The following is a 21,955-nucleotide window of genomic DNA, read 5'->3' as shown; positions in this document are numbered from 1 at the left end:
CCTTTTAACCTACAGACATGTACTTCTTCACCCTGTAATTTTGGGGAAGTTTTATCAAGATTTAAATCGACTGTTAAATTATTTCAGAAATTTCAGAGCGAGGAGTGCTTCTCTAATGACCAATGTAATGAGGATAGATCGTCTCCACGTTATTGTTCCAAAGTTTTCAATGAAGAGGAAAGTTCGCCGTTAATGCTCATAGACGAAATATGCCGAGGAGGAATGTGACTTGTTTATATGCCAGATATTCTTTATTGCATAAAGTTGCTTTATATGATTCCTTGCCAAATGGACCATTTCCTTGGAATGATTCTGGATAATCACTAGATTTGTAGTATGATGCGTGGACCAAGAGTTTTTTTTCCTGGAGGTTTGGGATGGGGGCAAGGGACAGTTTTGTTTGCGCGGAGGGGAGGGAGGGGGTTGCCTATTTTTGGTTTATCAGTAATAAGTTTGAATTTTCTGGTAGAAACCCCGTACCCTTATCCCCCTCTAGATCCGCGCATTATTGTGTAACTGATCATGTACGTCATCATTGCGTCATTGTTATCTGAGACATGCATATATATATATATATATATGATTTGAAAACAATATTTGCGTTTTTGATTAGTCATATCAGTCATTTTAAAATACTTTTCATCTTTGAAAGAAATTCGACATAAGCACTAAATCTTTAACTCAGAAGGTTAGGAGCTTATTTGAGTTGGGGTTTTTTTTTTTATCACAGTAAGAAGGAGTATAAAGACTTAGTTTGCCCCCACCCCCCAAAAAATTGCCTTTTTATCTTGTGATAATGTGTTTTTGTGTTGATTTTGAACTTTATTAGTTCTTCATTATGTGATTTAAGTGTACGCGTATAATTTTCTTTCAAAACAAACTATCATTAACCATAAGTTTATACATGTAGTTTCATCCACATTGATGTCTCAGTGTCCCGTACCAAACATATATGTTGACCGCCAGATCCGGTTGTGTGATAGTGTCAGGTGCTAACAGGTTCCCCTCTAACGTGAATGAGATGTGTTTTATTTTGTATTATAAATTCTATGCTTTTTATACCTTACATGTATATGTACATGCATTTAAAATACCAGTGAAAATTGTTCATCTAATTCGAATCAGATCAAAAAATAGTGTGCATTTAACCAATATTGATGAAGCTATATCAAAGCAGTGTTCTGGTCTCTGTGAATTAATAAATCTAATTTTATTTATACAAATATTACATTGTCAACTACTATTTACATTGTTTACTGAATGTATTGTTTAAGATTATTAAAACAATGATTGTGTATTTATGTTAATACTATTGTTGCATAAAGCTAAGGGCTGGCTCCTTTTCAAAGATAAATTATTTTCAATGAATGAATTTGAGTAGTTTTCTATATTACTATCCGTTACACTACATGAAACGAAGCCTTTATGTGAAATATTTCAAGTTTTAAAGGCCTATACAAGTGATGTTTCAGAAATTTTGACCTTATAATTAAACAGTATACTTGCTGCAAATAAACCAAAAAAAATGTTCAAGCACTGCAATCAAAGAAGACTAATATTTTGATAATTTTATCAAACAACCTAATTTAACTTTAATCTTATGTACTGGTAATATTTGTTTGTGTGTGTGGGGTGGGGGTGGGAGGTCAGGGTGGGGTTGAGGATTAAAAAGATTATGATAAAAGAAAAGTAAACATCACAGCTTAAAAAATCAAGATATATTGTATTAAAGGAAATTACAAAGGAATCATCAATATATATTATAAACAATCATAAAATGTATACATCTCAAGACCATGTAATGAAGTCCACCCTTTCAGGTCTCTTTAATGAACTACATGTACTGCAAGCTTGTTAAGAGGGCTAGATTGTCACGACCATTTTTAGAATTCTGGCCGGTATAATGATCTTGTTGGGAAAAAGAGCTTTGTATGAAGAAATATATGAAAGTTTTATAGCTAAAATATATTTCAAATGAATCAATATTTGTAAAATTATATCAAGATATGATATTAAAATGTATGCCACGTAATTATCCCACATAACAGACTAAGACTGCTGAGGAATGGACATTCATTCACATTTAACTATCAAAAGTAGAAAAATAAACTGATTATCCAAGACACTTTTTTATAATGATGAATATAATTGGGATCACATCATCTATAACTGGGTATAAAGTATCACAATGATTGGTTAGAGAGCTACTTAATAGTCAACTTCCTCTGTACGTGGAGTACCCATAGGGACTCAGCAACAGGGGCACATGGTAGTGCTGGGAGGGGTCCTCAATGCGGAACACAACCTTAAATAGAGAACAATAAAATACGCTTTACAATCAAGCATTAATTTTCAAATTGTGAAAAAAATACATTCCCATTAATTATTCCTCTTCAGAAAACTTTTCTGTCAAATAGGTTATCGTAGCATCACCATTTTTTCACATCATTTACTTATAAACAAGATGGAGTTATATTTTATATGTCCGAAATATTTGTTAAAAAGAAGTCCCAACATAAAAGGTTAGTTTCCCAGGCACCACTGCATGGTACATTCCCCCCTCCCCCCCCCCCCCTTTTCAACTAAAAACTTGGTTCACAAGGAAAAGAGAGGTAACTCTTGGAATAAAAAAAATATTGTCTGTCAAATCAAATCTGATTTAATAAAATCAAACATTCCACATGTTCCACATGTTCCACCAGCTCATTTTATTTGATAGAACCATTTTAACAAGAGCTTGCAATTGGACTTTAGGTAGTTGTGTCAATCGGCAATGGGACGTAGGCCTGTCTATTTCATTGCTGGCCACTCAGTCATGGCTCTTTGAAATCAACAAGATGGAATTGTCTGGCTTTTGAGGAAGACTACGCAATTGGTGTGTATTTCGCTTGAAACCAGCATCATTTTAATTTGTTTTGAAGCAAGAAATAGATAGTTACATCCTACTGAAAGTCCAAAGCCTTGTTAAAATAGTTCTAAATTTGTGGACTAGCATAATGCCTTGAAAAATATGAAACTATCTGTTCACTGGTTCATTGCTGTATTTCCTCATGATCTTAATCAGTTGAACATTTGCTAGTTAAGAAGCTACAGAGTTACAACATTCTAGTTTGTTTCTGTATGCTAATGGAAGAAGAACTTTTATCATGTAATCCAAAGTAAATTTGACAAGTTAAACACAAATAATACTTTGCAAAGTATCAATATCAATAATGAAAAAAATCAATAACATTGCTTATTGTGGGGTAAAAAAACTTAATACTTATATCGTTAACAACACATTGTGATTTCAATCAACATTGTAAATCGATCTCTACATTTTCAACACAGTCTTTCTTTATAAGACAAGAGGAAATAATAATTCTGCCAGCTAGATTTCCATTAAAAATAATTATAATTGTAAATTCTAAATGGCACATACAAGTTTTGTTAGACTTTGGTTTACCTCTACATATGGATAGAAGCCTTTGACTCCAATGCTCTTGAAGTAACAGTCTGTGTCAAAGAACAGTTTGTACACAGCCCCTGCCTGAAGAGAGGAACTACTCAGGAAACCTCCACGGCCATCATTGGTTGTTGTACTAAAATAGAAGCAAAGACACTTTACGAGACACTAAACATGGAGTCATATAATACATGCAAGTTTATGTACATTATTTAATTAAATAAATCCCTTGATCTACTCCTACAAACCTTTTCTCCATTCGGATCGAAGTACTCAGGACAACTCTCTCAATTTCTTAATGTTAGCATCTGAGATACTTTCATGTAAATCTCAATAGACATTTTAATTTTAGCCATGCATTCTAGAAGGGGTATTTCAAAGGAGAAATAATATTCAATGGGACTTTTTCATACTATACATAGAATAAACATCATTTGAACCCTGAGCTACAGTAATTAAGAAAATCAAATAATTCAAGAAAATAACATAAATATCACTGGACAGAGTATAGCTCATTTAGTATTCTGATAGTACATGTAAGAGTGAATAAAATACTTACCCCCTCTCTATTTCCCTGAACTCTCCATTACCGGTCTGGATTAGTAGCACCATATTGATTCCACCCCCAGGGATACCACGTGCAGTGTCCAAGACATGGGTGGTCAGTGGTGGTACAACATTTCCACCACTCATGGTAATCTTTAAAGTGTTAAATAGCCTAATGAGATTTATGATCGAGGCATATGTCAGATTCAATATCATAATAATTATGACATCTGTATTTTAATCATTTCTGTAAGATTTAACCGATTCAAATAAGACGTGAACAAATCTCAGTAAATGAAGATTGATTACGTATGGTTTGAATTCAAAAATAAAAATGAGGGGGAAAAGTGTAGAAACACGCAGATTAGATCTGTATCAATGTATTAGGTACACACAATAGAGGAAATTCGAAATGTGTCTGACGTCTGCAATATCTAGAGTAGAAATATATTTGCTAGTCTTTTGAGTATATTTACAATATCAATTAGCCTACTTTATCTAACATTTCAAAATAATTACGTCAATTTCCCTGAGTTGTGTGGAGTTTTGCAAGTGTCCCGATAAAACAGAAAGTCGGTCTGTGGCGTTCATTCGGAATATCTTATTTTTCACAAGTTCCGAATGAAATTTCCCGCGAAATTGAAAAAATCGAAAGGAGATAGGTTGAACTTGAGAAAGAAATATGCCTACTCTAGCTGTTGTTCCTGAAACAAAAGAGAAATGTTGGTAATGTCTTTATTTGGTTTACTTCAAGCATAGCAAATTAGGGTTTTTAATGAATTTACGATATTTTAAGTACCAGAGACATAAATTATGTCTCTGTAAATATCTTTTGCTCGAGATCAAATCGAAAAAGTGTGCTATTTTATAGTGATTTACAGCTGGCAGTTTCAGTGTGCAATCAGTGCAGTCACCCAACAACGATGTCTGTAGATTCAGTTAATTATAAATAATTATAAGGAGACTGCAATTGTGCTTTTAAACTACATGTAATATACAGTACCAACCTGACCATATGACCTAACACCAGAGCACTCTGACCCCAAGGAAACCCCAGGGTTACTTTTGGGGTAACTCAGGATCTGCTTTTTTTAAAATTATAGCGTCCACTTGGGGTTTACTCGGAGTTTGCTATTGGACTCCAATTATAATTAATGCACTGAAGCATGTAGCAATTAACTGCTTTCAGGGGTCTACATGTATGGTACTTCTGATCGCATTTTACCTTCTGTGTTCATTCATAGTCTACTCTTGGTTTACTTTGGGTTTACTCAGGTTTAACTCTGGGTCTGCCATGGCAAACCCAGAGTTAAACCCTGGGCAGACCCCGAAAAAAACCTCAGGGTTTAGTTGGGGTCTACTTAATTTCTGTTAGGTTGGGTCTGATCAGTACTGTAGGACAAGGACTCGTTTATAGTGGGTAAAATATATTTGAGACGAGGATCAAGGCTCTATTAAACCTCTTAAAGATTTCTCCTTCACAAATGAAAGTTGATACTTAGTATCAAAATTGTTTAAAAAAAAAAGCCAGAAAAAACAACAGATATTTCAGGCTATTATTATTATAAACATTATAATGTTTGATCTATATGCATGTACAAAAAAAAAAAAAAAATTAACTGTGTATTGATTGAAGTTTCAAAACTAACTCAAAAATAACAATCCCCTCATATTAAAAAATTATTTATAAAATTTAAAGGCTTCCCAATGCAAATCTAACGTTATGCTTTACCTTATTTTTGTCAAAATTATTAGTCATAGGTATATGGTACTTGGTGATATTTTTTAATCAAGCTTAATTCTATACGTACATCATACATACCCTTTTCTATACTAACTCAGAAATTAGAGAGGAGGACAGACGGAAGAGAGACTGGGTATTGCAATGTTACTGGTACCTGTACATGAATGTTATGTAGAGAGAAGAGCATGCATTTTATCTACTGAACCCTTTTAAGTGAAATGAAGAAAATTGGCCAGGCATACATGTACATGTATTCAATTTCGGGGATCAAATATGAATCAGAATGCCTTGATTTTAGTCTGCATGCAGTTCTAAATTGATGAGCATGACAATTTAAGCATACATCGTACTTACGTATACATGTACTTGCACCTGGTTTTTTTCAACTCAATTGTATATGCATTGGAATGATACTTTTACAAGTACCCATTACATTGCAATAAGAATATATATAAGTTCCTTTCAACAATTTTAAAAAAAAGTATTTATGTAAATAGCTTTATTATGGGCTACGGGAAGAGATCCCTACAGGATTTTTATACTCTCCCTCTTGGCTGTGTCTGCACCAGAATGACTCAACGACCCGCATCCTTGTGTCTGCTCTCTTCTGATTGGCTGAGGCAAGTATCATATTTCAAAACATAGAGGATGAGCTTGTTTACATTTACCATGTGACTTTTTTCTGCGTGCTACAAATATTTCATGTTTTCTTTGTTCTTGAAGGAAGTCAGAGCTTTGGGAAAATCCAGTTAAAACCAGGTAATTTTATTCCTTTTTAATTAAAAAGCATCTGATGAATTAAAAAATGAAAATGTCAGATGAATTTAAAAAGGCATTCAGTTTTACCAACTGAACTTTTTGGTTCAAATTGAAACAAAGACTCCTTCAGCTTACAGTAAATTAGTATGATATGATGGGTTTGATTAATCGTGGACTTTTTAAATCAATTTTACTATTTTTTATTAATTAGCAAAAAGAGTTTATTGATAAACCTTTTTTTGAAATCAGCATATTTAGTTACCATAAATTGGTCTTTGTTTAGAATAAACAATATTATTAATGGCACCTTGTTAATTTTGTCTAGTGTCTTATTCCTGAGTTCAAATGATCATTTTTTAATTTAAATTGAATCATTTTAGCAAATATTTTTATGACTGAAGCAATGAGGTCAAACTTGATAGGAGTTAATGATTCTGAAAATGTCCCAACTTTGTAAATTGACACATCTTCAAAGCTTGAAACCTGTTAAGTTTATCAAAATAATTGGCTTTACAAAGTTGATTTACATAGAAACAGATTGGGGTTTGTAATTTGACATTAGCAGATGAATCATTTTATCTATCTGTAGATATGTTTTAGGGGTAAGTTGCAGATAAGAGACTTTGAATCATTAGAACAGGTTGAGCCAAAAGTTGATACTTGCAGACACTGTGTAGTCTCATTTGCTTTATCAGCATTTGTCATTGGAGCAAACAGCTCATGAGAGTGTAAGAAATATAACTGTGAATGTAATACATGTATATATTCCTCATTTTCAAATTTTGGGTTGATGCATCAAGACTGATTTTGAAACTGGGGGTATGTGTTACCTTAATTGATATAAAGATACATGTATTAAAAATACAAGAAAAATGCAGGTAGCTGATAAGTGTTCTTTATATTCTTATCTCTAACTATGGTATATCTAACATTATAACTTCAAAATCCAAAGTTTCAACACTCTATTAATAATCTTGATAGCTAGATGCCTAATTATTATCCATGATCATGTGCAATTTGTTGAACTACGTATACATTAGTTAGAATAGTATTGGTAGATTTAGAGTTAAGAGGTTGAAGTTACAGTGCCTTTAGTAAGTTGTGCTGACAACTAAACTACTGATATATGAGATGAGTTACCTCAGGTTGTGATGTAGGGGTAACTTGTGGTATGTTAAATGGCCAAACTAAAAAACACATGCTGTGAGGTATCTGCCAATGACATGCATTAATACATCAAAGATATAACTGTACACTTCATTAAGGTTTCAACATTATAAGCCATTACTTTGAAGTTTCAGCATATAAAATGCAGTTAGATAAATATATAAGTAGATGAGGACAATCCTGCTCTTGCAGGCAAGAACCGGTATTTTTCATGCTAATTTGATTGCTGGTTAACATATTTATTGTTTTAATCTGAAGGTTGAGGATAAATTGTTGTTTTTATAAAACTTTTAACAACTATGGATCAAAATATAAAACTTACCAAAACTGCTATGAACACACACCACTGACCGATCATGTTTTCTTTTTGCCTCTACCCGAGAATATTAATGTATGTCTGTTCAGTGTTGACTTTGACTGACCTTCCATGTACATACAGACTATAGCTATAGGGTCAGTGTGCTAGCAGTATAGGTAACACATGCTTATTGGACAGCCAGACTCAAGTGCTTTGTTTACCCTCTTCATGAATTGCAAATTGCCAAATGTATTCCATACCCTGATCACTGTTCTTTATAGTGAATGTACAGAAATTCCATTAAAACCTTCGACTTAAGTTTCAAGGGTGTACAAGGTTTAAATTTTCTTCTTCTTTTTTGTGTCTGTTGAAATTAGTAAGACTTAGTGTTTTCTTTTATGTTCCTAACAATGTGGGAGGATCAACATGACCTTAGTAGCCTGGAAATCGTTTTAAAAAAGTAACCCTCTGTAATTTTGCCTTCATTATACTTGTAATTTAATATGATAAGAAGATGTCATTGAAATGATGTGTCCAAATTACACATGTAACTCAATGGTTTGCATTTTCTAAAAAAAGGATATTTAATGTATTTCAAGATAAAGAGAGCTAAAAATTAACTGTTATACTTTTAGATATACCAGTATTAGGTATACCTGACCCATTACACCCCCCCCCCCCAAAAAAAAACAGCAAAAAAAATAAAACGGTCTTTATCATTGTGGAAACTCAGAAACCCTAAATCAAATCAGTCAGATTAGTTTTAGTCATTGATTATTATCTGCCTTAGATATAAAATTTTCTTACCAAGATATCAAAGTATGAAATTACACCATGAAATATTTGTTTCTAGACAATAATTTTCAGGGAAGTAATACAATTTTAAGAAAAATGTCATTGTGAATCATACAATATCTTGATTAATAAATGATTTCTTGATAAATGGATTTAGAGGAATTATAAATCACACACCCGTAGCTTAAAATATGTAGACAATCCAGTAGTCTCATGGAAGGAGGATTTGTATTCAACAAGTCTTGTAGGAAAACTTAACATGAATAAGTACATGTCAAATTTAATGTAGCAATTCAATGGAGGCAGCTGTATGAGTTCATTGACAATGATTTAATGATTACCACATACTAGGTGGTCTTTATTAGTCTGGCTCACCTGTGTTTAACTTGTATATTTAGCAGGGCCCTAGATTATCTAAAAACCTGTAGATACTTAATCCACAATGTTCTATCTGCTGAAAGTCTAAGTCTACTTAGCTCTTGTCTGTTTCTCTGAATTTTGTTCTGTTTGCCAAGTTTTGAGATTATGCAATAAAACTTCAACAATGCATTCCTGACTATACTTTCACAAGCTAACAGTATAACAGAACACATTCATACAAGTATAGATAATTATTATTCTTCTTCAAAATTCCAGCTGAAACAACTAGAGTCTGAAAATAAATGTTGTAAATACGCAGGCTAATGAACCTTATTAATCTTTCTTTTGATGACGGGTAATTGCTTTTGATAAAAAGGTATGTGGGATATGAAATTTGAAAGCCTTTGAAGTAAAGATAGAAACTATTAGATTATTAAAAGTACATCAGTGAAACTTAAAATAGAGAAAGGACAATATGATGAGCAATGCATGGCTGTATATTATACCTCTCATTTTGCATTGATGGTGAAGGCTTTAAATGTTGGTTATCAAGGTCATAGTATATATTATTCACAGGACAAACCATGGTCATTTATTCAGTCAACTGAATTTTAACTGAAATTTAAGGTCTATGGAAAAGTGACTAATTTTTAACTGAAAGGTCAGTGGGACATTGACTCAATGACAGAGCTATGTAAATTATTAACTGAAATGTCTGGGAGGGTGACTGAATGACAGGAATGTGTTAAGTGTAAGGTCTAGGAGGGTGACTGAATGACAGGACTGTGTCAAGTGTAAGGTCTGGGAGGGTGACATAATGACAGGATTATGTTAAGTGTAAGGTCTAGGAGGGTGACTGAATGACAGGACTGTGTCAAGTGTAAGGTCTAGGAGGGTGACTGAATGACAGGACTATGTTAAGTGAAAGGTCTAGGAGGGTGACTGAATGACAGGACTGTGTTAAGTGAAAGGTCTAGGAGGGTGACTGAATGACAGGACTATGTCAAGTGAAAGGTCTAGGATGGTGACTGAATGACAGGACTGTGTTAAGTGAAAGGTCTAGGAGGGTGACTGAATGACAGGACTATGTCAAGTGAAAGGTCTAGGAGGGTGACTGAATGACAGGACTGTGTTAAGTGAAAGGTCTAGGAGGGTGACTGAATGACAGGACTATGTTAATTGAAAGGTCTAGGAGGGTGACTGAATGACAGGACTATGTTAATTGAAAGGTCTGGGAGGGTGACTGAATGACAGGACTGTGTCAAGTGAAAGGTCTAGGAGGGTGACTGAATGACAGGACTATGTTAAGTGAAAGGTCTGGGAGGGTGACTGAATGACAGGACTGTGTCAAGTGAAAGGTCTAGGAGGGTGACTGAATGACAGGACTGTGTTAAGTGAAAGGTCTAGGAGGGTGACTGAATGACAGGACTATGTCAAGTGAAAGGTCTAGGAGGGTGACTGAATGACAGGACTGTGTTAAGTGAAAGGTCTAGGAGGGTGACTGAATGACAGGACTATGTTAAGTGAAAGGTCTAGGAGGGTGACTGAATGACAGGACTATGTCAAGTGAAAGGTCTAGGAGGGTGACTGAATGACAGGACTATGTTAATTGAAAGGTCTGGGAGGGTGACTGAATGACAGGACTGTGTTAATTGAAAGGTCTAGGAGGGTGACTGAATGACAGGACTATGTTAAGTGAAAGGTCTGGGAGGGTGACTGAATGACAGGAATAAGGGTGACTTAATGACACGGCTATGTTAAGTGAAAGGTCTGATAGGACTGTTAAGTGAAAGGTCCGAAAAGGTGATTGAATGACTATTGAATGACTACTGAATGACCTGACTATGTTAACTGAAAGGTCTGGGAGGGTGACTGAATGACAGGACTATGTTAAGTGAAAGGTCTGGGAGGGTGACTGAATGACAGGACTGTGTTAACTGAATGGTTTGGACAGTAATTCAGTGAAAGGTCTGCCATTCATTCACTTAACCAGGTACTTGACTGAATGACAATATTTTATAAATTCCAATAGACAAAACATTGCAAAGTAATTATCATACAGGGTCATTCTAACTTTAAGTTTTTAATCCTAAGTTTTGTGAAATAATTGAAAAAAATGTCGAGGTAATTTTAGGCTCTTTTTTCATTTTGCTCATCACTTAAAAAGTAGGAGGTATGGTTTTCATTACTAAAATGAATGCTTGCATGTGCTTTAATATAATGTACAGGCCAAAACATCAATAAATGTAAAGCAATGTGTTATCAGATCTGCTTAATTGATGCTGATAAAAAAATTTAATTACTCATAAAAAAAGTGTTCACTGAAACTGTAAAAAAACTTCCATTATCTGAAAGTCTTTTTGCCTCTTTGCCAACCAAATACAAATGATATGCTGAAGTCTGTGCAATTCCAAGATGTACTGAGGTTATATAAACAAGTTCATATAGTTGGTGGCCAATGCCTATCTTCACCATGTAAACAGGAAATCTCTCTTACCTTGTTTATTCCTTTGATAAAGTTACCCATGTTTATGAGCTATCATCAGTTAATAAAATAAAATCTTATATATAATCCAGGAATACAATGTATCATGCTTTAAATTTCCATTAATACATTCTAGTATTAATAATAGTTGTGAATGCAAGAGTGCCATAGCGACCATTATAGATATAATGGCATTGTGTAGAAAAGTTACAAAACTTATCAGTAAAGAAGTATTTATTCTGATAATGAACAGAATTATCTTTGCTGCATTTATTTACTAGAGGTCAAAAGACAAAGAAACTTGGCACGTTACACCTTCTTTGTTCTTTCTTCCAACACACCTTGTCTTTAATTCAGTGCATGTTTCAGGAACTTGTTTTATACTTTCATGATACTGTTCTATGTTATTAATCCAAGTTCATATCAAGATATTATTTTGGGGTTTTTTTTTGTGATTTGATTAAAAGGAGCTAGTTTAAATTATTGTGACCATGATTGTCTAACTAATTTGGGGTTTTGAATAAATATTTTCACTAAATTGTATGTGTACCCATATTATGCATATCACATCCATAATGTTGCGAATACAGTCACATTATCTAACAGCTTCATAATTGGAAAGCTATTTGGATTATTTTCAGTAATGTACTTGGTGATAGGTACAGTATATTACACATGAAGTATTTTAATGAAATAAAAATGTACTCACATATGTAACATGGGTATTTAATTTTGAGTTAATTTTCTCCATCCCATGCATTTTTGATGAGTAGGGATCCAAATTTCACTGATATATATAAATTAGGCTCACAAACTCTTGTTAAAATGTATCGGTAATTCCTATATCGGCCCTCCTGTTTACTTTAGAAAATTCATTCAGTGTTGTCAAATCACTGAAAGAAAAGATAAGGGAACTTTTATTTGCATTTAGAGCTCTTAATACCTGCATGCAAGGATTTAGAAAAAGGTTCATTTAATCTGCAGGGAGGTTCAATGTCTGTGAGAAAATATATACAGTCATGTACATATGCCTCCACTCCTGTGGTAGCTATGATTTGGAGCACTGAACTATCAAACCAAGTAAAAGGTCCTTCACAACTTGTGGATTTTATCGAGACCGTAAATTAATTCTAATGTTATAAAAATTCAAAATAAAATACTGCATGGTTTTTCAAGAGGGCTGGATTGCCATTTTTAGGCTATATTTACCTCCTTAGTATAAAGAGTTCTGTATAAAGATAGAGGAAAATGCTCAAATTTTAAAGCTAAAATACTTGGATTTTTTCTTCACTAAATATTGCATCTGATGGCCAAAAATATCATGAGTCAATATTTAAGATATATGTGATGGTGAATTTGTTGACAACCCAGCCTCCTTCAAGGTTTAATGTTTATCCTCTTTTTAATTTGTTACTTATCGGTATCGACAAATTATTTACTCTGTCATTGAGTGAATAATCTTGGCATTCAGATGAATGTGTGATGTTTTCCAGAATTTTTTTTCTCTGAGATTGTCTTTTATGCGCAGCAATACCACTAATTGGTATTATACAAAGAACAAATGTTTTTGAAGCTTCTACGACAGTAGGGTAAAATTTCAGACGAAGTGCGAAGCAGTATCTTCTCAAAGTTTATAAACAAATGTCAGCGCACGTGCCTAGCGCATCTAAAAATAAAACCAAAACAAAGATGTTTTGACTTGATCCTAAGCATCCTTGAAGTTCATCATAAAAGCAGCACAGGATTATGTTTGGCATTTTGAGTGGTTAAATGAATTAAGAATAGTTTGAAGTACTTGAGCTTCAGAACTAAAGTCTATGACCAACAAATTGAATTTTTTTGTAAAAAATATTTGGAAAAGAGTACATATTAGATGTATTTTAAAAAAATGCACCTGAATCTGTTGAACTTTAGCTATCTGTGTTTCACACGTTCTAAGCTCTGTGAGAAAATTCTGTTCCATATCATTGATCTTATCTCTTAAGATGACTGATTACAAATACCGGTAAACTACTTTGTGACAGCCTTTTTTTAAAAAACTCAGAATATTTGTTAAAAAGCAGAAACTGATGTTTACAATATAATATAAAATCTTTCAGATTTATAGCAGATAAGAGTTCAGGGAATGTAGAGATTTTCTGATTTGCATCAACTTCTTTATCTCTGAGAAGATTTTGATAAAGTGAGAGATTTTATGATTTTGTTTTCTGGTTGTAGGTCTATTTTAAGAGATGAGTAATGGGGGTGGAGTATCCCTGGTACACACCAAGTCATGCAGCCTCTCAGAAGATGCACTGGCTTTACTTGAAAGTCTGCCAGGTAAATTATAGACTGAACACAAACTATTTCAAGAGGCTCATTGTTTTTCTGACTCAAATATGTAGACAGAAACTGAAAGAAAAGTCATTTCAGAAAGGTCTAAACTCTTCCAGTAGATCTCAAAGATATTTATCATTAAATTATTATTTGGTGATACATGTATCAGTTTCTCAAACAAGATTTTTATGTTTATCAAAAATATTTTTTTAAGTTCTTTCGTGAGCTAATAATTTTCAGATATGACCAAATGATTAATTTTAAAATGGAAATGCTATCAGTGATATTGCACCTGCATAGCTTTTACAACAACCAGAAAAATATAGATTTTATCACTAAACATCGTGAGAAATGGAATTTGCATGTATTTATCATGGCTATATTATATACTCTCTTAATAATTGATTATGATTTGATATCCATTTTCTGCGTTTGTTTGTAGGATTATTTCGTAGAACAGATGGGAAGTTTTTGAGTGAGTATGTTTTTCGAGAACAATCACATGCTCTGACTGTGTTACATGGCCTCAATGAACAGAGGAAATCAAACACACTTTGTGATGTCATAATTTGTGTGGAAGGCGAACAATTTCCATGCCACAGGAATATACTGGCTGCCTGCAGTCCCTATTTTTTGGCAATGTTTACAGGTGAAGCCATAAGCATTCATTTATGTCTGCGATACATTTCCAAAAGAAAATTCCTAATTTATTACCCCTCCTCAGTTGCATGAATGTATACATACACATCACTATATAATGTAAAGGTGCACAATATTCCCATACTGTAAATCTAGAGTTACCTCTCTTTGTTTTACTAAGGAATGCATGGTTTGCCCATTTTCCAATAAAAGCATGACTTTAGGACTGAAAATTGATTGATAGATTTAATGCCTCACTGGAAAGTTCTCTAGAGTAGCTAGAACATCAATTCTCCACAAATTGTGACATTGTCAGAGTGTGTTTTACATGCATGACTACCCTCATTTTTTAAAGCATGCACAATATATATAATTATATTGTTGGAGTGTGAAATAGTAGTCAAAGAAGTTCTTGAACTAGCTTTTGCAGATACTCTGTAATTTTTTCTATAAACCGAAAGCTTGCTTAATTTAAATTTAGTTTTCCCTTTGTGCAACTTGTTGCAGAGGGGATTTAAGTATTTAAAATAGCTTTAGAACTGTGTTTGTGTGTAAGTATGTTAGTGGGTTAATGGTGCCCAAAAGCTTGAGGCAAAATTGAAAGAAAACGATAGCATTTATAGTTTATAAACTTTGCATACATCTTAAGCATTATAGTGAGTCACACGCCATTCATTTCCAAAGTTAAAAGGTAAAATATTTCTCAAGAAGTCCAAAATTATGGAGTATAAACAGCTTATGAGAGAGTGCTCTGCTTAGAAGTACTTATGCTTTGCTTAAATTTTTTAAAAAGGCATTATATAGTTGATAAATAAATAGCAATTTAAAAAGTTCACCAGGATATGAAGTTGGTTGATCATGTGATCAAATCCGGTGAAGCTCGAAGGGCTTCTCAGTAGATTTGATCACATTTTTGATATTGATGTATATTACTTGTACATGTATTTGCGCTTGAAAATGACGAATTGTTCAGAACTGTTAAAATTACCTAGATTTTATGTTTACAATAATCCAAGCAACAAGCGATAAGCGTGTGCTATGATAATTGTGATGTCATGAAAAGTTCATACAGAATTGAACATTTTGCTATTCTATAGGTTCATATAAGGAAACATATTTGCAAATGTAAATATATGCTTTTAAACCTACCGTACCTCTTGTCCAGAACTGTTTACTTGAGTAATTATTGCATTATATGGTACATGCTTTTATTGAATATGGGATAATACTTTTGTACAATGTACCACAGTACAATGTACCACATGTAATGTTCATGTAGTACCAGTACATTAACCATTCCTAAGTCCTTATGCAAAAAAAAAACATTTTGTGGTATTAATCAATTTGTATAATGTATTACAGGAGAAATGAAAGAGAGTAGAGAGAAAGAGATAAAAATAGATGGAATGTCTCCGGACATCATGAAACAGCTGGTGGACTTTGCCTACACAGCAGACATATCCATAACACAGGAAAACGCCCAGCAGCTTTTATCTGCTGCTAACCTGGTTCAAATCCACACCATCATACAGGCTTGCTGTAACTTCCTAGAGGGAGAAATGGACCCTAGTAACTGCCTTGGGATCCACTGCTTTGCAGAAGCACATGTCTGTGACGAACTTAGTGAGAAAGCAAGACAGTACGTCATTCAGCACTTCACCCAAGTTGCCAAACAAGAGGAGATCTTACTGCTCCCAAAAGAAAAACTGATTGAATTCATCAGTCAGAATGACTTGAATGTTGGTACTGAGGAGGTGGTGTTTGATGCCATACTCAGATGGGTGAAGCATGACCCCAAACACAGGATTCCTCAGTTAGCAGACGTGCTACAGTATGTCCGTCTGCCACTTGTCAGTCCATACTATCTGTTTGACAAGGTAGACTCAGAACATCTTCTGATGACTGCACCAGGCTGCAGACCTTTTCTGGATGAAGCCATGAAATATCACATCCTTAAGGTGAAGAAACTTAATTTTAGAAAAAAAAATTAATGAAACCATTTTGATTGAAACAAAACTTGAAGGTTGAGAAAATATGTTCCATCTGTGTTTTCAAAGGTTTAGGCATAAAAATTTGCATCAACAGGCTGTGGTTGACATAGCCATATCATTATTGAAACTTCAGGGGAAAAAATGAGTTACTGGTACACTTTTGAGCGTTTGTAATAATAATGAGAAATAATGCAACTCATCAAAGAGATAAAGTTAGGTTTCCATTGTGCCTGGATCTCTCTGACTGCACAGTCTGACAACCGTGTCCAGATTTGGATCTTTTGGCCCTAAATGTCAGCTGCACAATCATGCACTGTGCTCTGATAAATATCACAACTGTCCCTAGGGAATTTATCAAAGCGTTTCATGTGGTGCCTGTAATTATTTACAGATAACACAGAATTTGTTGTTTTAATTTAAAAAGTTAAATTGAAATTTTAGAATATGATTTAAGAGATATGATTCTCCACCATGATTGTTTCTCTCAGGATTCACTTAGAAAATGAAAAAAAGTCCTTAAAAAACAGCAAGAGTGCATATACAGTCAAACTTTGTTATCTCGAACTAGATGGGACTGTTTAAAAACTTAGAGATAGCCGAGTATTGGAGATATCGAGGGTTAAATACTTACAAAATTAGTAGTTTGGACTTACAAATCACGTCAACATATCCATTTTATTCGAGATATCAATGTTTGAGATATCGAAGTTCAACTGTACATGTATAGGTATTGGTACTTTTGAACATTTGATAAAGTTAAAATAAGAACTTTATCTTACTTAAATGAATCTTTTTGTTACAGGACAGGAGAATGGAGATGCTGTCCCCGAGGATGATACCCAGACAGTGCATGGCTGTGGAGACAGTGGTGTACATCACAGGGGGTGAAATTTACAATAAGAACTATTTGAACTGTGTGGAAGGTTACAATCTGGAAGGGGGAACTTGGGTCAAACTGAAAGACTTGCCTTTCTCCCGATGTCATCACTGTGCTGTTGTCTCGGAAGACATGCACATGTACATTGCTGGTTAGTTCAGGGGTTCAATATCATAGATATTGGAATCAAGATTGAATTATGTAACAAAAAGCAGGCTAGACTGTAGTAACAAAACTTTTACGATAAGGAATTTATTTTCTATTGTTGATTACAACTGTGTTAGAGCTTTTGAGATTTAGATCAAAAAGCATTTTCAATCGAGGATTAAGCAGGGTTTATTGTAAATTATTTGCAGGAGGATATAACAAAGAAAATGTAGTGGTGAACAATGTCATGAGGTATGAGAGATACCTAGACAAGTGGATCAAGGTAGCCTCGATGAACACACCCAGAGCCAAGCTTGGGATGGCTACTCTGGATGGCTACATATATGCCATTGGAGGATACGATGGAACCTCCAAACTGTGCTCTGTAGAGAGGTATTGTCCACAGACAAACAGATGGACCTATGTGTCTCCCTTGTCACAGTCCGTGGCCAAAATTGTTGCAACTTCTCTGAATGGATATCTGTATGCTGCTGGTATGCTTGTTGTTGTTTTTTTTCATGCAAAACTGATCTTTGATATAACAGATTTTGGAATTACTTATTTCTTGAATCACATTATTTGATTAAGCATGGTGTCAATCTGTCTGTTCATCTAACAAAAGGAGGTTTAAATAGATTCTTCTGAGGAGCCACATGTAGAATGCTCTAATTTTTAAGAGGAATTTTACTTATTTTTGCATGGTATTTTTATTTTTTATTCATTTGATCAGTCTGAGGAAATATTTAGAACTTACTCATATATTTATAGTTTGTACACATATAGTTAGTTGGCTATGTGAGTCAAAGATCAGAGTTTGAAATTGTTGCTCAGCTGAGCAATGTGACCCATTAACCTCTTGTTAAATTCATGTTTTAAAAAAAATTATAAAAGAGTTTAAAATCTCTTTTTCTGTTGACAATTAATGGTATTCTGCTTTTGAAGGTGGAGTAGCTGATCCCTCTGGTCACTGTGTGAATACTTTCCAAAGATACAGCCCAATCAATGATATGTGGGAGCAGGTACATTAAAATAAATGTATTATTTTCACAATTGGATTACGCTTACGGTAACTTGAAATAACAAAAATATATATTCATATTTCCTTAGAAATACATGTAAAACAAAGTTTGAACAGCATAATTCGTTTTGACAGCTGTCCCCAATGCCAGCTGCAAAAGCACTGAGTGGTTTGGTACCAGTGAAGGGGACACTGTATGCAGTGGGAGGAATACTGCAGAACTCCTACGCCACCAGAGAACTGATGTCCTACAATATCGAAAGAGACACATGGACCATGCTGCCTCAAATGAAAGAAGTCAGATACGATCCCGGTAAGCAAAAAAGAAAAAACCCATTGGTAATGAACTCAAAAAACAGAAAATTTTTATGTTCAAATGAGATCTTGAAATTGCCAAAGACATTCTTGTCAGTTTCCAAAGGTTTGATTTTGTATTTTGTGAATTCTTTGGTAAAATTGTCAAAACAAACTAAAAAGTGGGGTTTTTTCTCTCAATATTTTAGGTGTTACAACCATTGGTAACAAGATTTATGTGTTGAGTGGACATAATGGAGAGAACTCCTTCTTCTCCAGTATTGAGGTGTATGACACAGAGACTACCAGGTGGTCAGAGCTTCCTATCCTGACTCTTCCATATGGGAGGTGCAGATTTACTTGTGTTGCTATGGACACCAAACAAGCATGACCTAGAATTGGTTTGATTGTACATATGTACATTCAAATACATTGAACTTTTTGTAAAATTCTGTACTGTGTCAATCTGTTGTTAATTGGCATATTTTACAAGCTTCTTTTTTGTATAAAAATGCTAAGATGAGCATAATTTGTAAATACATTTCGTAAATAGCACAGTGTGATAGTGAAATATTTGACTTGGTGATACATGTATTATATTGAGCCTGTGATAAGAGAATGTACTTTGCAATATCCTCCTTTGATATTAGGTGCTCTTCCAGATCATAAGATGTAGTAATTTTGTATATACTTGTATGTGTATAGACTTTTAATGTTGTAAATTAAGATGCACATAGTTCCAAGAATTCACGTTATCTCATATCTATTTCATTCCATCTTTCCCATTGCATATATTGGGAATTTGTATCATGTCAGTACATATATAATCATTATGTAATTGCGCATAAATTTTCATAATTTTAAAATGCTTTTTTTTTAGTTTTTAGAGTTCCTTCTACACAATAAAATGGTTTGGTTTTATTCAGATCTGAAATTTTGAAGAAAAAAAAACACTTTGGTATTATATTATATACAAAATTTTTATTCGTATGTAGACTTAAAATACTTTAGGGTTTGATAAATGTACCATTTATCAAATACATATACAAATTTTGAAGATATTTTCCTGAAAAAAATGAAGCAATATCTGTGATCCTACAATATTTTTGTAGAAAACTGATTAGGGCTTATACATTTTAAATTTGTATGCTGAAAAAAACATACTAAGATTTGTGAATTAAGTATCACATACTTTGTAATTATCAAAATACACGTATTTAATTGATATCCATGGGCCCCGCAAATGGTTTGCAATGTGTTGCAATTGTCTGCTCATTCATGTTTTAGACTGGCATACGATGGAGACGTTTTCTGAAATGGTTGTGCTGGAGAAAGATACATTCCATGCGTGAAGTGCAATCATTTTCATTACATGTAGAAACATTTAGTCAGTCTGTTCATCCATGCACATTGTAACTGCAATAAAGTTAGCCTGTACTATGTACATTGTTCAAGCAATAAAAGTTAAATGTTGTATATCTAGTTGTTTTTACTGGTAATGATTTGGATATTTACTTTCTCCAACAAATTCATTGGGTTGTGCATACTACAGATATTTGCCAGCAGTGTTTAAACAGTAAATGCAACTGTTTATTGCAATAAAACAGGTTAGGAGTCAGGTCACTTCTTTGTTTAGAATTATGCGAATGCTTGCTTCAGTTTGGTTGTAACGTTAGAACCCATGGAGACAGATATTGAGTGACGGATTTGTCATTTAGCCCTCCATGTGTGTGCGAAGTACCGGAAAGTTCCATCTAATGTAACAGCTGAACAATGCATTCATGCACACCAATATCTGCTGCAGTTGCACAATCGATGCTTGCGGGAAATTACCTGGACCAGTGTTGATATTAATTATCTGCATTAAGATAGCTTCAAAGGAAATTCCAACGATTACAGACCATGCGTAAATAGTGTCTTGGAAAGAGATTTGTTGATGTTTTGAGTAGTCTTTTTCCCTCCAGTTTCAGATCGTTTTGTGTGATGGGTTTTCATTTTATAAAAAAAAAAAATCCAAAACCAAAGGATGTCGACTTTGATATTTACGTCCCAATCCAGTGCAGTTAGTTTAACCGCAGTGTAGAATTCTGATATTCAGTTTTAAGTTTATATGCATGTAGTTTGAAACAAGATCTTTAAAGAGATACTAATCCGCATTTAATCATTTTAATTTGCAGGTTGTGAAATTGATATTCTTCTGTAATTCTCGTTAAGAAGCATAGCTATTGTGTCCCTTAAATTAACATAATTATGCAGAAACGTACAAGACGGACCCCTTGGAGACAACAAGGCAATGTATAGGACGCCATTCATATTTTATATATGTTCACTAAATGCAGGCGTGTTTGACTGTAAGGAGAGGCATCCAGAGTAATGAAGGAGTGATAAATGGGGCTTTAGTTTCAGAGTCAAGAATTTGTCCATTAATTTTGCGTAGGTAGCTGTAAATGGGCAAGTTTGTTTTATTCTTGGAACTTGTTAAGAATTGTTATTCTCGTTTTATTTTATGAATCATGTACATGTTGCTACCATTCTTTGATAAAATTTATTTTGGTTTTTGTTTTTCATAAAAAAAACTTGTTTTTATGTATCGTGTTATTAATGTGACTGCATGCTGGTAATGGTATGTCCTTTCCTTTTTATACAGACGCGGTGAGGGACTTTTGTGCTTTACATATAGAAGCTTCATTCTGATGTAATTTTTCCAATTTTAAGATCATTCAAAATTCCCTTCCTTAATTACTGTACATGCAAAGCAATTACTTTGCATATATGTATTTTTCCTTATGTAATAGTGATTAGTTCCAAAAAAATATTTTTCCTACGTCGGATATTATATTTAATATACACATCATCTTAGCAGTAAACGATCTGTCAGTATCAGACGACAGCTTCAGTATGGTTGTTTTTTTCCGGATCCTGCTTTCGTCACGTGATCGGAAGAGACGAGTTGCAATGTCTGTTGCTGAGAGTCCTTGCTTTGCCTGCCCCACTGCTGTAACTGTGCGTGTTCAGAATCCATCACATCTGTCTGGCTTATTAATTATTCCATTCAATCTTTTTCCAGCAGCAGA

At 33.9% G+C, this 21,955-nt stretch overlaps 3 protein-coding genes across 9 annotated transcripts in view; 2 read left to right on the top strand and 1 right to left on the bottom strand.

Annotated features, from left to right (window-relative positions):
• LOC105338739 (uncharacterized) overlaps positions 1-1,907 on the top strand; it is a 37,014-nt gene extending 35,107 nt beyond the window's left edge. The window contains exon 20 of the mRNA XM_066075890.1: positions 88-1,907. Coding sequence (XP_065931962.1) covers positions 88-228 — 141 coding nt within the window. The 3' untranslated portion in view covers positions 229-1,907. The remainder of the gene's footprint in view (positions 1-87) is intronic.
• LOC105338742 (5-hydroxyisourate hydrolase) lies at positions 1,704-12,491 on the bottom strand. Of its 6 annotated transcripts, XM_066075891.1 has the most exons (5): positions 7,984-8,071; positions 7,635-7,706; positions 4,005-4,144; positions 3,446-3,581; positions 1,704-2,305 (listed from the first exon to the last, which is right to left on the bottom strand). In XM_066075891.1, exons 1-5 carry the CDS (start codon positions 8,017-8,019, stop codon positions 2,216-2,218), a joined length of 474 nt encoding a protein of 157 aa, XP_065931963.1. In that variant the 5' UTR covers positions 8,020-8,071; the 3' UTR covers positions 1,704-2,215. The 6 variants fall into 6 exon arrangements, with proteins under 6 accessions (XP_065931963.1, XP_011442285.1, XP_011442283.1 ...); XM_011443983.4 differs by lacking the exons at positions 7,635-7,706; positions 7,984-8,071 and adding an exon at positions 12,309-12,491; XM_011443981.4 differs by lacking the exons at positions 7,635-7,706; positions 7,984-8,071 and adding an exon at positions 11,612-11,740.
• LOC105338741 (kelch-like protein 3) lies at positions 4,639-20,355 on the top strand. Of its 2 annotated transcripts, XM_020071616.3 has the most exons (11): positions 4,639-4,717; positions 6,233-6,355; positions 6,459-6,494; positions 13,817-13,918; positions 14,358-14,564; positions 15,917-16,512; positions 17,348-17,573; positions 17,779-18,063; positions 18,512-18,588; positions 18,723-18,900; positions 19,091-20,355. In XM_020071616.3, the coding sequence occupies exons 4-11, from the start codon at positions 13,831-13,833 to the stop codon at positions 19,270-19,272; spliced, it is 1,839 nt and encodes a 612-aa protein (XP_019927175.1). In that variant the 5' UTR covers positions 4,639-4,717; positions 6,233-6,355; positions 6,459-6,494; positions 13,817-13,830; the 3' UTR covers positions 19,273-20,355. The 2 variants fall into 2 exon arrangements, with proteins under 2 accessions (XP_019927175.1, XP_011442277.1); XM_011443975.4 differs by lacking the exons at positions 4,639-4,717; positions 6,233-6,355 and having other exon boundaries at positions 6,370-6,494; positions 14,358-14,390.
• The last annotated feature ends 1,600 nt before the right edge of the window (positions 20,356-21,955 follow it).

Source organism: Magallana gigas, chromosome 2 (genome assembly GCF_963853765.1).
Source record: "Magallana gigas chromosome 2, xbMagGiga1.1, whole genome shotgun sequence".
Classification (NCBI taxonomy): Eukaryota; Metazoa; Mollusca; class Bivalvia; order Ostreida; family Ostreidae; genus Magallana; species Magallana gigas.
This window is presented reverse-complemented; position numbering and strand designations above follow the sequence as displayed.